The 13,765-nt window shown below is 42.6% G+C and overlaps 1 protein-coding gene across 1 annotated transcript in view; it reads right to left on the reverse strand.

Moving 5' to 3' along the window:
• LOC145394208 (5-oxoprolinase) overlaps positions 1-13,765 on the reverse strand; it is a 103,903-nt gene that overhangs the window by 34,816 nt on the left and 55,322 nt on the right. The window contains exons 13-14 of the mRNA XM_080268197.1: positions 7,722-7,854; positions 7,047-7,191 (exon numbers count right to left, since the gene is read on the reverse strand). Coding sequence (XP_080124323.1) covers positions 7,047-7,191; positions 7,722-7,854 — 278 coding nt within the window. The remainder of the gene's footprint in view (positions 1-7,046; positions 7,192-7,721; positions 7,855-13,765) is intronic.

Consider the following 13,765-nt stretch of genomic DNA (forward strand, 5'->3'; position numbering starts at 1 on the left):
GTATTGATGTATTAAGCCAATTTAGCCAGAAGAAAAAAAAAAAAAATCAGCCAGCATAGAGGGGTATAATTTTTTTTTCCCCCAGCACAGTACAGGTTAAGGCACATAAGACTCATAAGTCATGTCTCCGCCACTGGTCAAATAATATGAACATAAAGCACATCCCGTAACTTTCGCGCTCCTCTAAAAGTACACAACACTCTGTCATTAGACAACCAGAAAATGCTTAACATTTAGCTTCTAAATCTAAGCCAGATCTTGAGAATTAATGATATATGAAACTGAAGAGTATGTATGATGGTGCTAAGGTTGCAATGCGTGTCGATGGTGAACTAAGTGAATTTTTCTCTTTGGAGGTTGGGTTGAAACAGGGATGTGTCATGTCTTCATGGTTGTTCAAGCTGTTCATGGATGGGGTAATAAAAGAGGTACAAGGTAGCGTAGTGGATGTTGAAGTGGCCCTGGTGAGAGAGGATAGTGTTTGGAAACTCCCTGTACTGTTGTTTGCAGATGATACTGTGTTGTTGAGTGAAGACAAAGGGGAGCTGCAAGGCTTGGTGGATGAGTCTGAGAGAGTGTGTAAGAAACGGAATCTAAAGGTGAATGTAGGGAAGAGTAAAGTGATGGTCTTTGAGAGAGGTGAAGTCAGTGAATGTACAGCGAGGTTGGATGGTGAGGAATTGGAAAATGTGAGTACGTTTAAGTACTTGGGTAGTGTGATGAGTAAGGATGGAGGTTTGGAGGGTGAAGTGCTTGAAAGGGTACAGCAGGGAAGAAAGGTTGCTGGTTCTTTGAAAGCAGTGATAAGAAACAGGGAAGTGAGCATGGAAGTGAAAAAGTTACTGCATGACAGTATTGTGATACCAACTCTAACATATGGAAGTGAAGCTTGGACGTTGTTGGAAGGACACAAGTCAAGAGTGAGAGCAGTGGAAATGAGTTATTTAAGAGGAGCCTGTGGAGTCACATGGAGAGACAGGCTGACGAATGAGGATATAAAGGAGCGTTGTGGTGTGGATGTGGATGTGATAGGAAGTGTTATGAGGAACACACTGAGGTAGTTTGGCCATGTGGAGAGGATGGAGGGTGAAAGACTGACAAAGAGAGTGTATGTGAGTGAGGTGGAGGGGGGAAGAGGGAGGGGGAGGCCGAGGATGAGATGGAGGGATGGGGTGGAGAGGTATATGAGAGAGGGGGGTGTGAGTTGGCAGCAGGGCAGTGAAATGGCGGGGGACAGGACGACGTGGAGGCGATTTGTTTGTGGCCACCCCAAATGGGATTGAGGCGTCTGGCAATAGATAGATAGATAGATAAAAACAAATAATGTATGTAAGCTTATGGTCATTACTCAAATAATAAAACAGAATTTGTACCTGAAAGTACCATTCGTAAATCTTGACTGGATGACCATTAGCTATAAAATGAAACAACATTTTACGGGTATATTCAAAAGCACGTAACATTCTGAACATTAGCCAATTCAGTCCAGACCAGCCTACAGTCAGTGCATAGTGAAAAAAATACATCTGCTTTAATCTCAATGACTGGGTTTAACACACTAGTAGTCATGGAATGTTCCTCATATCTATCGTGATTAAAAACCTCTTTCCATGAAATAAAGCATGAATGGCTAAGTTCAGTGTATGCCATCCATATAAAAAGGTATTAAAGTGTACTGCAGTGTCTTGCAATACATACAATAAAAATGTTATGCTTTTCTAGATTTTAATATGGACTTCAGTTAAGTATATCTTATTTACTTTGAAAAATTTAGCATTAAAGGTTTTGTGGTTGAAGTGAGCAACACTTTTAGGTCACACTGTCTTCCACCATGCTAAATATTCTTTCTGAGATGATGCTCCAAGCTTGGCATCATTTACGTGCATAAACATTAGTAGCTTACAAATGATCGCCTATACATACACATCAGAAGATATTCACACACTTTGATTTACCGTTTTCTTTGTGGATATGGTATCTTTCTCTCTCTCACTCTCTCTCTCTATGTATCTATATATCTATGTACAGTAAGACCTCAATATAACGGACTAATTGGGGCCCAAACTATACTGAAAAAGCGTCATCCAGACTTACCCCTGTTATCCTGGACTTTTACCAATTTATCAGACATTAGTCTGAATTGCACCGACGATTATTAAACTGATTTCACTACCACTGCAGTACTGTACTGTTCTATACCTTCACTACAATAAAGCAAATGGTATAATATATAAAATCATATTGTACAGTACACTGATAAATATATCTTTTATTTACCTTAGTGGCGAACATAGCTGAAGTGGTCAGGCAGTCTGGACTGCTTCTGGCTTTACTGGACTTTTTCTGATATACAGTAATCTGTCCACTATCCAGATGCCCACTATCCGGATGTCACAGGGTTTTTAAAACAAATGCAATATTAAAGGATAATTCTCAATAATACTGAAGAGCAGGGACAATGAATTGTCTTGCTAAATCACGCAATGATTACTTTATGCCGGCTTGCTACACCGATTCTCTCAGAACGAGAATTTATAAACTTTCTCAACAGTACACAGCAGAGACTAATTACTCACAATTGCTGTTTATTAGTACTGTTAGCCTCTGGAGAAAGTGACTTCACCCCTGACAATAAATAACTAATACTATTAATGATAGCAGGTTCTTGCTGATGCGTTAACTCCTAGAAGGCACAACGGATTTTAAGCTTAATATAACAAGACTGGCCTAAGTACCAGTAATGAATGGCAAAGCATTTATGCTAGTTAGGAGCTAATAGAGAAATAAGCTTAGTATGGAGAAATGAAACACGAGTTTACATTACATTAAGCTCGAGAAAAAGAACTGTTAAATTTATTGATTACAAAGAAATAAATTTAACGTTACATTTCAATGTGAATTCAAAATAAAGAGATCGCACTCACTCGCTCACTCAGAAGCTAAACTCTTAAACCTAGGAAAATACGAAAAGGAAATACTGGTCAATGTAGCGTATCACCAAGGATGGGTGGGAGCCTTGAGAACTGTAGATCTAGTGGAGTCTGGGTGCTAGAAGACCTCTCTCACTCTCACTACCGGAACACAGAACCACACTCCGTCGCGACATATAAAAGACTGATTCAAATTCGATGTGTGTGGCACGATGCCCAGGCCAGCCGGAAGAAGGCATGGCCAACGGTTGAGGCAAGCAGGGGCGAGCAATATAGAAACAATAATATCGCTCAGTAGAGCACTTAATGACGTGCATTAGAACGGTCACTTTTGAAACTGTGACGAATGTTTTGAAAAAAGTATATCATCGAAATGGAGAGAGAAACGGTTAACTGAATGATACACAGTGAGTTTTCCACTAAAGTTCGTGGTTTCTCACAAAAGGAAAATGTCGCGAGTTTGATTCGTGACACCTCAGGTAGACCTGGGTCTGACAGACCCAGGCAATTTTTTTCATGACATAGTTCAGTAACTTATAGATGCCTGGGATCCCTGTCCTTCTCAATAGCTTCCTTACTTTTTGTGTCCATGCAGGGTGTAAGGTGGTTAGTTTCGTGCCCCTCTATGTTTTTGCAATATATCACTCAGAATTGCATGTCAGGTCTGTGAGACCCACGTGTACCTGAGGAGGAGGGAGAATTTTTCATTATGAGTTTGCAAGTTGATTTTATGTTGTGTGGGATCCACTATGTCCATAATGAAGGTCCTCCATCCCTCAAGTTGTGACACAAGTGCTAGACTTATAGTGTTCTTTGTTTTTGTGTATGGTGACTGAAAAAAAAAAAAAAAATCATTTGGCATTTTATTTCATTATTCTTTAAAAAATTTGTGGAGTTAAATGAATTAAAACTTATTCGCATAGTTTTGTAACTGATAAGACTTAATACACAGAAGGATAATCAGGAATTCATTATATAAAACATGTGTGACACTACAGCATTTTTTTAAAGCTGGGTCTGACAGACCCATAATGTACCTAAATTGTAAGCGAAACTGTAGGTCTACTTGAGGAGGGTTAAAGTTGGCACTAACACTCCTTCATGTAAGCTTTGTGCAGGTCCAGCACACAAGCCTCTTCTTCTTCTCAAGGTCTTCATAGCACCAGCTACTTTCCTAATTTGTCACTCTACTTTCCACTTCTTTTGCATATTTTCCTCTCTTTCTATCAATGTACCCAGGTATTTGAACCCTCTCACCAATTCCAATCTCTCTCCATTCACTGTAACATGCTTCCAGTCCTCCAGGAATCTACCTTCCTCCCAGGCTAATCTGCACATTTTTCATATCCATTCTACTATCTCTCCCCCATGCTTCTGCGATTCACCACATACTCCATAATTCCTGCGGCTTTCCCGATTTGGCTTTATTAATTGCTTCCAATACTTCCATCCTATTGATCTCTTCCTCCCTTCTCACCTCCCTCCTCCCAGTCATTCCCCAGCCACTTATACTCACATTACTTTCATCAAGGTCCAATTAGGATGGAGAAATAGAAGAAGGGAAGGACGGGAAGAAGGAGTATTTATAAGGAGAGTGGAAAGGTTACAAGAGGATGAGAAAAATGCAGAGTATAAGAGAGAAGTGGAGGAACAATTGGGCAATTATGAATTGGAGCAGATGGGGGACATGGAAGGTGTGTGCAGGATATTTACAGAAGAAATATGTGCAGCATGTGATGTGGTGTGTGGGATGAAGAGAAGACGGAGGGGTGTGCAAGGAACAGCGTGGGGGAATGAAGAGGTGAAACAGGCTGTGGCACAAAAGAAGAAAGCATACAATGAATGGATGAGAAATAGGGGCATGGAAGAAGTTGAGAGGCGGAAGAGAGAGTTATATGTACAGTGCTCGTCAGAAGTATGGAGCGCCCTGCGTCCCTCCTGAGAAACAAACCTTTCAACATTGAAAAAACATATAAATAATGCATTTTATTTACCTTTAGTGCTTCGTAGGGTAGCCTTTACGTTTCTTCACGGACCTGAGACGTCTTGGAAGTGAAAGGGCGAGGCTCCTGAGGTGCTGGAGTGGTATTTTGTCCCAGGAGTCACGAATGGCGGCTTCCAGCTTAGGCAGAGAGCTCACATCCTTCCCTTGGAGACTCTTCTTTACGGGGTACCAGTGGTTTTCAATCGGGTTGAGGTCTGGGCTATTTCCTGGCCAGTCTGTCATGAATGATACCTTGCAGTCACGAAGCCAATTGGTGACCGATTTGGCCTTGTGAGCAGGTGCACCGTCCTGCTGAAACACTCGTGCACCTGTTAGCTCGAAGGAGTCTGGTAAATGATCACACAGAAGCTCCAGGTAAACATCCTGATTCACTCTGAGGTTCTTGGGAAGTACAACAAGCTTCCCCAAACCCTTCCCTGAGAAACAACCCCATACCATGAGTGAATCAGGATGTTTAACTGTGCTTTCTACATACCGTGGGTCAAGTGGGTCACTACCTTTGCGTGCTCCTCTGTTACAGGTAACACTAAACGTTGCCTCATCAGACCACAACACTGACAACCATTGCTCCTCACCCCAGTTTAGATATTTATTAGCAAAGGCAAGCCTACGAATTCTCTGGCTGCTAGAGAGAAGAGGCTTTTTCACAGGCCTGTGACTTGTGTAACCAAGCTCATGCACCCTACGAGACACTGTTCTCACTGACACCTCAACAAACACTTCTGGGTTGCTCTCCTTAATTTTCCTTGCACTCACACGAGGATTAAACTCCACTGCACGTTTTAAAACATTAACAGACCTTGGGGACGTTTTCCTAGGCCTACCAGACCTCGGTTTCTTTGTGGGAACTTCACCACTGTTTTCCTCCCGAAACCGCGCACACCAACGACGCACTGTCGATCGTGCCACACCAACCAATTCACTAATTTCCTTTGTCTGGTGGCCTGCCTCCTTTAGAGCAATGATCTGGGATATGATTTCACTCGATAGTTCACGGGTAGGTGCCATAACAAAGTTATGAAGGCCAAAACACTGCGGGACACTCGGTAAAAACTGGCGCAATTTGAGAGGGACACTCGGCGGAGTTCCTCTCTCTCAGGCAGCCCATGGGCGACTGAGGCGGGAACCAACCAGCGTGTCGGAAGGCCTCAGGCTACCGTGACGTCATGCTCGGAGCTCAAACTTGTGGCTCAATTCTTACCCCCCAAAATGGGTGATTCTTTTTGGGCCATAAGTATTGCGCGCCCGGCGGACAACGCTGAATACTTCTGACGAGTACTGTAGAAAGAAAGAGAGAGGTGAAAAGAATAGCAAGAGAGAGTAAGAAGAGAGCGGATGAGGAATTTGGAAGGAACTTGAGTGTAAAGTGGAGGAACTGTAAGAAAATGTTCTGGAAAGAGGTGAAAAGAGTAAGACAGGGTGGAAGTGAAGTTAGCAGAGGAGTGAAAGATAAAAAGGGTGGATTACTAGTGGAGAAGGGACAAAAAGTGAGCAGATGGAGAGAACACTTTAACCCTTTAAACGCGGATCGTCGCATTTGCGACGCTCGGCGAAAAGGACATAACGGCGGAGCGTCGCGTTTGCGATTCTAGTAAATTTTGAATAACCGCGGGCAGGCAGGCTCCAGCTGGTATTGTCTATCAGTACCACCACCCTTTAGCTACTTTTAGCACACTTGACCTTTGTACCACTGACCTCGGTTGTTGCCAAGTATCGCGTTCTTCCCCCGTCCCCCCCCCCACCACGGCCCGGCCAGCCTGGCTGTGATACATGGCAGCGCTCTGAGTGCTCAGAACTGTACATCTGCGCTCTCCTCTCACAAGCAGTTTATGCTAATAGGAAATGCTTGTTTCCCTAATTGTAACACTAGCTTTTTTTCTCACGGTTTGCCCGTTTAGTGTCAGTTTACCGCAGGCTTTCAAAGTGACATTATGGCGAGTTCTAGCTCTTCCGAGTCAGTGCAAGCGGCCGACAGGAACGAGAATAAAGTGACGGGCGTAAGGCAGAATAAAAAGCGCGCCACGGTGATCTTTTGGGAAGTAATATGATTGAAAATAATGTAGTATACTGTATATATATTTGTCATCATCTGCCTTTGAAAACATGCATACCTTCCCATTTGTTCTGCCAGACTCATGAATCGATGCGAGAAGATTGAAAGCTGAATCTCATCCAGGTCTGAGCCGACAACCTGACGCTTTGCTTTTCCAATCTGGATCTGTACATCTCCATAAGATGTGATGCTGCCCGTACAATCTGAAAGCATTATTATCATCACCACCATAATCATCAAATTTATTATCACTTTCTTCCTCCTCCAGTCATAATACAATATCTGATGTTCAATGGGGGTAAGGATACCTGAAGCTAGCCTATCTGATCTTTTTTATGACATTCATTCATTCATTCATTCATTCATCATCTAATCCAGTGTTGCCCCACAGATGCATAGGGGACCTGGGTTAGACAAGTTGGTTCTCGCATTTAAGATGAGAATGACCAGCCTCACTCATCCCTGAGTGGATTACATGAGCAATAAACCCCAACCATCCCTTGGATATAAACTTGCACCAGATCAATCTGACTGCGGCACCTTAATTACCCACTAAACCACCAGGCACCGTAATTTGGTTATATGGTTACCACCCAGCATAGTAAATGGTTTCCTGGTGTACAGGAAACCATTTGGCTTGTCACTCAGTGTACAGTCACTCATAAACTACATCAGAGAAAGAAAGTCCTAAGTACTGCCCCCTCATTGTGACCTATCATTTACTTCAACAAACCTGGTTCAATCAAAATGGTTGATAACTTGTCCATGATGATAGCTGGTCCAGAGATGATATGGCCACAAGCTAATGAGTCCAGCATGTATACTTTTGTGTCTAACCATCCCTCCTCAAAGTACACACTGGTTACCTGCAAAGCACAATATAAATATCTGAAAGGCTTATCAATTGGGATGGATCTGGCAATACAGTACTCAACAAAGGTGAAACTTTCTGTTATAAGAGAATATTATAGTTAACCTGTACCATGCTGGGCAAAAAAAATAAATGAATAAATAAATAAATAAAATTATATCCCTCTACAATGGCTGATTTTTATTTTTTTCCTGGCTAAATGGGCTTAATACATCAATATAAGATCCCTGGCTTTAATAAAAGTATTCACTAATGCCATAAAGCTGGCTGAATAGAGTTAGGTTGGTGCCACTCGACCTCTGAAATCTTCGAGGTTACTGAGAGAGCAGAGCAGCTGTGAGTCCGTGAACTGATTTTGGATTTTTTTCTGGCTAAATCAACTTAATACATCAATATAAGATTCCTGGCACTAATAAAAGTAAACACCAAAGCTAGATAGTTGGTTGAATCTAGTCGGGTTGGTGTCACTTGATGTCTGAAATCTTCGAGGTTACTGAAAAAGCAAAGCAGCTGTAAGTCTCCAAGGACTGTCACTCGCCTCCCACACTCCTAAATCAGTGTTATAAATGTAGCGGAAAAATGTCTGAAGTTAGTGAGATATGTTAGAACATTCAATTTTACTTCGGTTGCTTGCAGTGACTTCTCAGTGCTGCAGGACATAGATCTATGTCGCTGGCAGTTTAGGGGGGGGGATGTATATCTATGTCCCTAGCACATTAATGGGATAGCTTAGCCTATCTGTGCCTAGGGTCCTACAAAAAAGAGACCACTGTGCATTTTCAACAGTTATCCAAGGGAGAAACCAAACGCTTTGGACCGGTGAGCTTTGTGACTACAAGTTGATAGGTGGAGGTAGTGCTGTTACCAATATGATTCGCCGAAATGATATATCATCAGTATATGATTTTCTCTGACACCAAACCAATACCAATATTTACTGTCAATAACAGGATACTGAATACAGATGGAAGAAACATTACAATAAGCGCCGTTCATTGCTTTGCCTAATTGTGTGTGAAAGAATGTTGTTACCTTGACACTTATGCAGCTTAATAAAGAGTCTTACTGAAAACCTTTAAAGGTTCTTAATAGTAAATGGGTAAGTGGGAAAGAAAAAAAAAGAATAGAAAAGAAAAGAAAAAAACACATTGGGAGTGAGGCATACTGTGTACTGGTGGAGTGCAAGTGTGGTGGCCATGTGGTATTATGTACTGTACGTAAATAGTGTACATACGCAGTTGAAATAAGCACGAGATGCCCACAACAATTAGTTAGTGTACACAGTAGGATCTCACCAATAACATCTAATTGGTGCCAAAAAAAACGCCGTTATTAGTGAAAACGTTATTTGTGTGACATTAATATACATGTATAAAGGGTTTATTGGTGCCGCCACTCCAGGACTTTTATCCACTTTTCCCACCTGGAGCCCTCCTATCACTACTTTTTTTTAGCTGAAACAATAAGATTAGTTATTAAATCATCATGAGCAATATAAAACTCACCTTAAAGGAGTTATGTGTTTGGTATAATGATTGTTTCGAGGCCTGCACATGGACGCTACTGCATCGTACCCCCTGACCCCTCGCTGGCCTCATCCCCACTCCTGCCTTTCACACTAGGGTCATCCACTTCCATCAACATTTCATCAAACCCCATAAAGTCAAAATCTTCAGGAAAGTCTCCAGTGTCATCATCTACTCAACCCTTTTCTGTTGTTCTTCCTCAGCTGCCTAGCTTTGTGGAAGAATGTGAGCGATGAGTGACTGATGGAGGGCATTCACTCAATCGTGATACTGTCTCTTGTATTTTCTTGAAATCAGATTTACAAGTCCAATCATTAGTCAATTATTCTGAAGACTGCTTTCTCTCTGTCTCAACAGACTTGAGTTGTGGCTGGAGTGCCAACCAGGCATGTTTAATGGTTGCCAATGTTGTATTATTCCAGGCATTGACAAAGAAATTTACGGCCCATTGAATGTTATATTTCTTCCAGAATGCAACAACAGTAATTATGTTGGGGGTTGCAGGTATGCCAGGTGGAGCAGGTGAGTCACATGGGGCTGTGAAGGTGGAGGGGGAGGCAGATGTAGGAGTCAGGTAGGGCAGTGGATGTGGAGGGGATGGCGGTGGGCGAGTCAGGGGAGGTGGCAAGGGGAGGATCTGCCATCTCCTCCTCGTTATTGCTCACATTTTCGGTGATTTCCTTCGTCTCTTCTTGTTTGTCTGTTTCATTCCTCATCTTTTTATGGACATATTTGCAGTATAACAACTTGGCATTCACGAAATAACCGTTATTCAAATGAATCCAAACGTTATTATAGAAACTGGGTATCTATTCTAACTTACCGTTATTGCCGAAAACGTTATTGTCGAAATCGTTATTGGTGAGATCCTACTGTACTTTATTTAGTCATAATACTTACAGTCACTCTTCTCCCTGTAGCCATAATAAAGAAGTGATTTGCTGCATGTACTGAGAAAACAGGCAGTAGGTGGTGGAAATAAGGCGACAGTATCTCTGAGATGAGGAGATGAACAATATTTGGCAACTTTGTTTAACTTCAACTTCTACAGTAAAAACCTTTAGTTCAGGGTCAGCAACCTTCTGAACACAGTGTACCAATTTATTATTAATGCCAATTTTTTTACCACCTTGCATTTCATTTTTTTTTTTTTTTTTTTCCACTGCAGCCTATGAAATATATTGATCATTATATACATGTGCCTATCATAATTATACATCACTGTTTTCCTGTACACCAGGAAACTATTTACTATGCTGGGTGGTAACCATATAACCAAATTATGGTATCTGGTGGTTTAGTGGGTAATCATGGTGATTCAATTGGATTGAGCAAGTGCAGGTTGATATCCAAGGGTTGGTTGGCATTTATTGCTCAAGTAATGCAACTCAGGGATGAGTGAAGCTGGTCACTCTCATCTTATATGTCAGGACCAACTTGCCAAGCCCCGAGCTCTTACACTCCTCATGAGGCAACAAAGACTTGGATGATGGATGAACGGATGGTAATTAAAGTAAATTACATTATAAACATGCATAATATAAAAGTGCACATTTTATTGTAGTATTTATTACTTGTATATAAAACTAATAACTGAGTAGTTATGGTATGATATTGCAAACACTGCCAAAAATAGTATATGTGGATGGGGTGATGAGAGAAGTAAAAACATGAGTGATGGAGAAAGGGATGGCGTTGGTAATGAATGGTGATGGATGGAATATCTCAAATTTGTATGCTCATGATTCAGTACTGCTTGGAAGTACCGGACATGAACTTGGTAGGTTAGCGCAGAATTTTGATGATGTCTGTGAGCGTCATGCCTTGAGAGTAAATGTAGAAAAGAGTAAAACGATGGTTACTGAGAGAGAAGGTGACTCCCAGTACAATGTTACAGTGAATGGAGAGAGACTGGAATTGGTGAGAGAGTTCAAGTACCTGGGTACAGTGATAGAAAAAAAAGGAAAATGTGCAAAAGAAGTGGAAAGTAGAGTGAAACATGGAAGAAAGGTGGCTGGTGCAATGAAGGCCTTGATAAGAAACAGAGGCTTGAGTGCTACAGCTGCATGAGGCTTACATGAAGGACTGTTAGTGCCTACATCAATATATGGATATGAGACTATGGTGTGGCAGGAAAATAAAAAGTCAAGAGTAACAGTAGTGGAGATGGGACTGCTGAGGAATGTATGTGGAGTACAGAGGGTGGATAGGATACGAAATAATGTGATTCGGGAAAGATGTAGGGCGAGGAAGTCAGTGGATAGCAGAATTGAAGAGAGTGTACTGAGATGGTATGGCCATGTGGAAAGAATGGATAACAACAGAGTGGTGAAAAAGGTGTATCTGAGTGAATTTGAAGGAGGAAGGAGGTGAGGTAGGCCATGGAGATGGTGGAGAGATATGGTGGATGAGTGTGTGAGGAAGAGAGGTTTGGAAGCCATGTTATTTGCCCAGTGGCAAAGACATTACTGTACTGTACTTACTGATGAGTATCAATGTGTCTAGGCATTTTAAAATATAAAGGTATTGTACGTATAATTTTATAGCTTCTTTAAAACAAATATCCAAATAAAAAAAGCTACAGAAATTGTGATATTTTGATGTAGGTTAATATAATAATATAACTTCTTAAAGTACAGAAGGCTCGCCCAGTGTGCGTCATCACAGTGCGCAATTCGCACTGTGCGCGAGTGACCAAAAATCATAACCAAAAACCTTGAATGTGCGAGTTTACCTCACAGAACGCGAGGTAGGGGCAAAGAGTGGCTCAAAAATACCATTTTCTATTAGTACGCGACCACCCCTCACATAATGCGTCACGTGTCATCATGTTGATGCGCAGAAATTCTCGGGCATTCTAGTGCGCAGCTTGGGGTACAAGGCGGCAGGCGCACCATAACAGTCCTGGCTTGTGCACAGTGCGGATCCGCTCTCTGAAGCTAACCTGTCGTGTACAACGTGTGGCGTTTTTTTTGCTGCTCCATCCTGGCCTGTACTTCGCCGCACCATGGCTCCAACCCCAAGAGTTAAGAAACTTCTGATGCAGGCCACCAAGTTAGAGATCATCAAGATGAAGGAGGAGGGTCAAGGAAACACCGCCATCGGGAAAGCCCTGGGACTGGCTGAATCAACAGTGAGAACAATGTGGAAGAACAGTGATGCCATAAGGGCTGTAGTGAAGACATATGGCGCCTCTGACCTAGACGGCCGTTCACGGGTTGGAAATCGTGCGATGATACTAATGGAGTGGTATCTTGCCACCTTCAAAATGAGGAAGGAGAAGGAAGGTGTTCCACTGAATGGATGATTTATTCGGAACCATGCCCAGCTCTTTTACAAGGCAACATCTCACGAGTTAAATGTGGACAAACCTTGCAAGGCATCGGTTGGATGACTGGACCGTTTTCTCAAGCGCAAGAAACTTGGTCTCGTCAAAGTGTCTGATGAACGTGCCTCTGCCGACGAGCTGGCCGCGAGAGACTATCCTGCAATATATAGAGAGCTTCTTGAAGAGGGACAGTACACCAAGGACCAGATCTACAACGTCGATGAAATGTCGTTATACTACAAGGCCATGCCCAGATCAACTTACATCGCTAAAAGACAGAAACAAGCCCATGGTCGCAAGCTCCAGAGGTGTAAGATGACGGTAATATTCACTGTAAACCTGTCTGGGAGCCACAAGATGAGGCCAGTTGTTGTACACACAGCTTCACACCCAAGGTGCTACAAAAACCTCACAAACATGGATGCAAGTGGCATGTACTGGTACAAGTCTGCAAACAGTTGAATGACCGGGAACATTATGGCAGACTGGTTAACAAGGCGCTGCGTCACCGATGCCAGGGACAAGTGTCGGGAACTGGGCATTCCATTTAAGATGCTCCTTGTGCTTGACAATGCACCAAGTCACCCTCCATACCTAGAAGATCTGCACAAGGATTATCGTGTTGTGTTTCTGCCGCCCCGCACTACATCACTAGTGCAGCCACTGGATCAAGAACTGATTGCCACTGTGAAGCACTTCTACCATAAGCAAGTGTATGACTACCTACGCAGGAAGACCGACACATGAGGAGCTTCATGCCCTACAAGAAGATCACGACGAAGACCTCGATGAGGCACCTGCTCCCGTTCCATCTCCACCAGCAGATGTATCCCGACCTGCCACACGTGACATGACTGTTGGGGCATTTTGGTGTCATTTTACAGTGAAGGACACAGTTGAATTTCTCCTACAAGCCTGGCACCAGATTACACCTACAACAGTGAACCATGCGTGGTGAATGCTCGTGCCTCAGTTATGCACGATCCAGGAGACGGCCATTTAACCACTGGCCGAGACTGAGGCAGCAACACTAACAGCAGCACAAGCTGTAC

Source organism: Coenobita brevimanus, chromosome 26 (genome assembly GCF_032717465.1).
Source record: "Coenobita brevimanus isolate Jiangsu-jjx chromosome 26, ASM3271746v2, whole genome shotgun sequence".
In the NCBI taxonomy this organism is placed as follows: domain Eukaryota; kingdom Metazoa; phylum Arthropoda; class Malacostraca; order Decapoda; family Coenobitidae; genus Coenobita; species Coenobita brevimanus.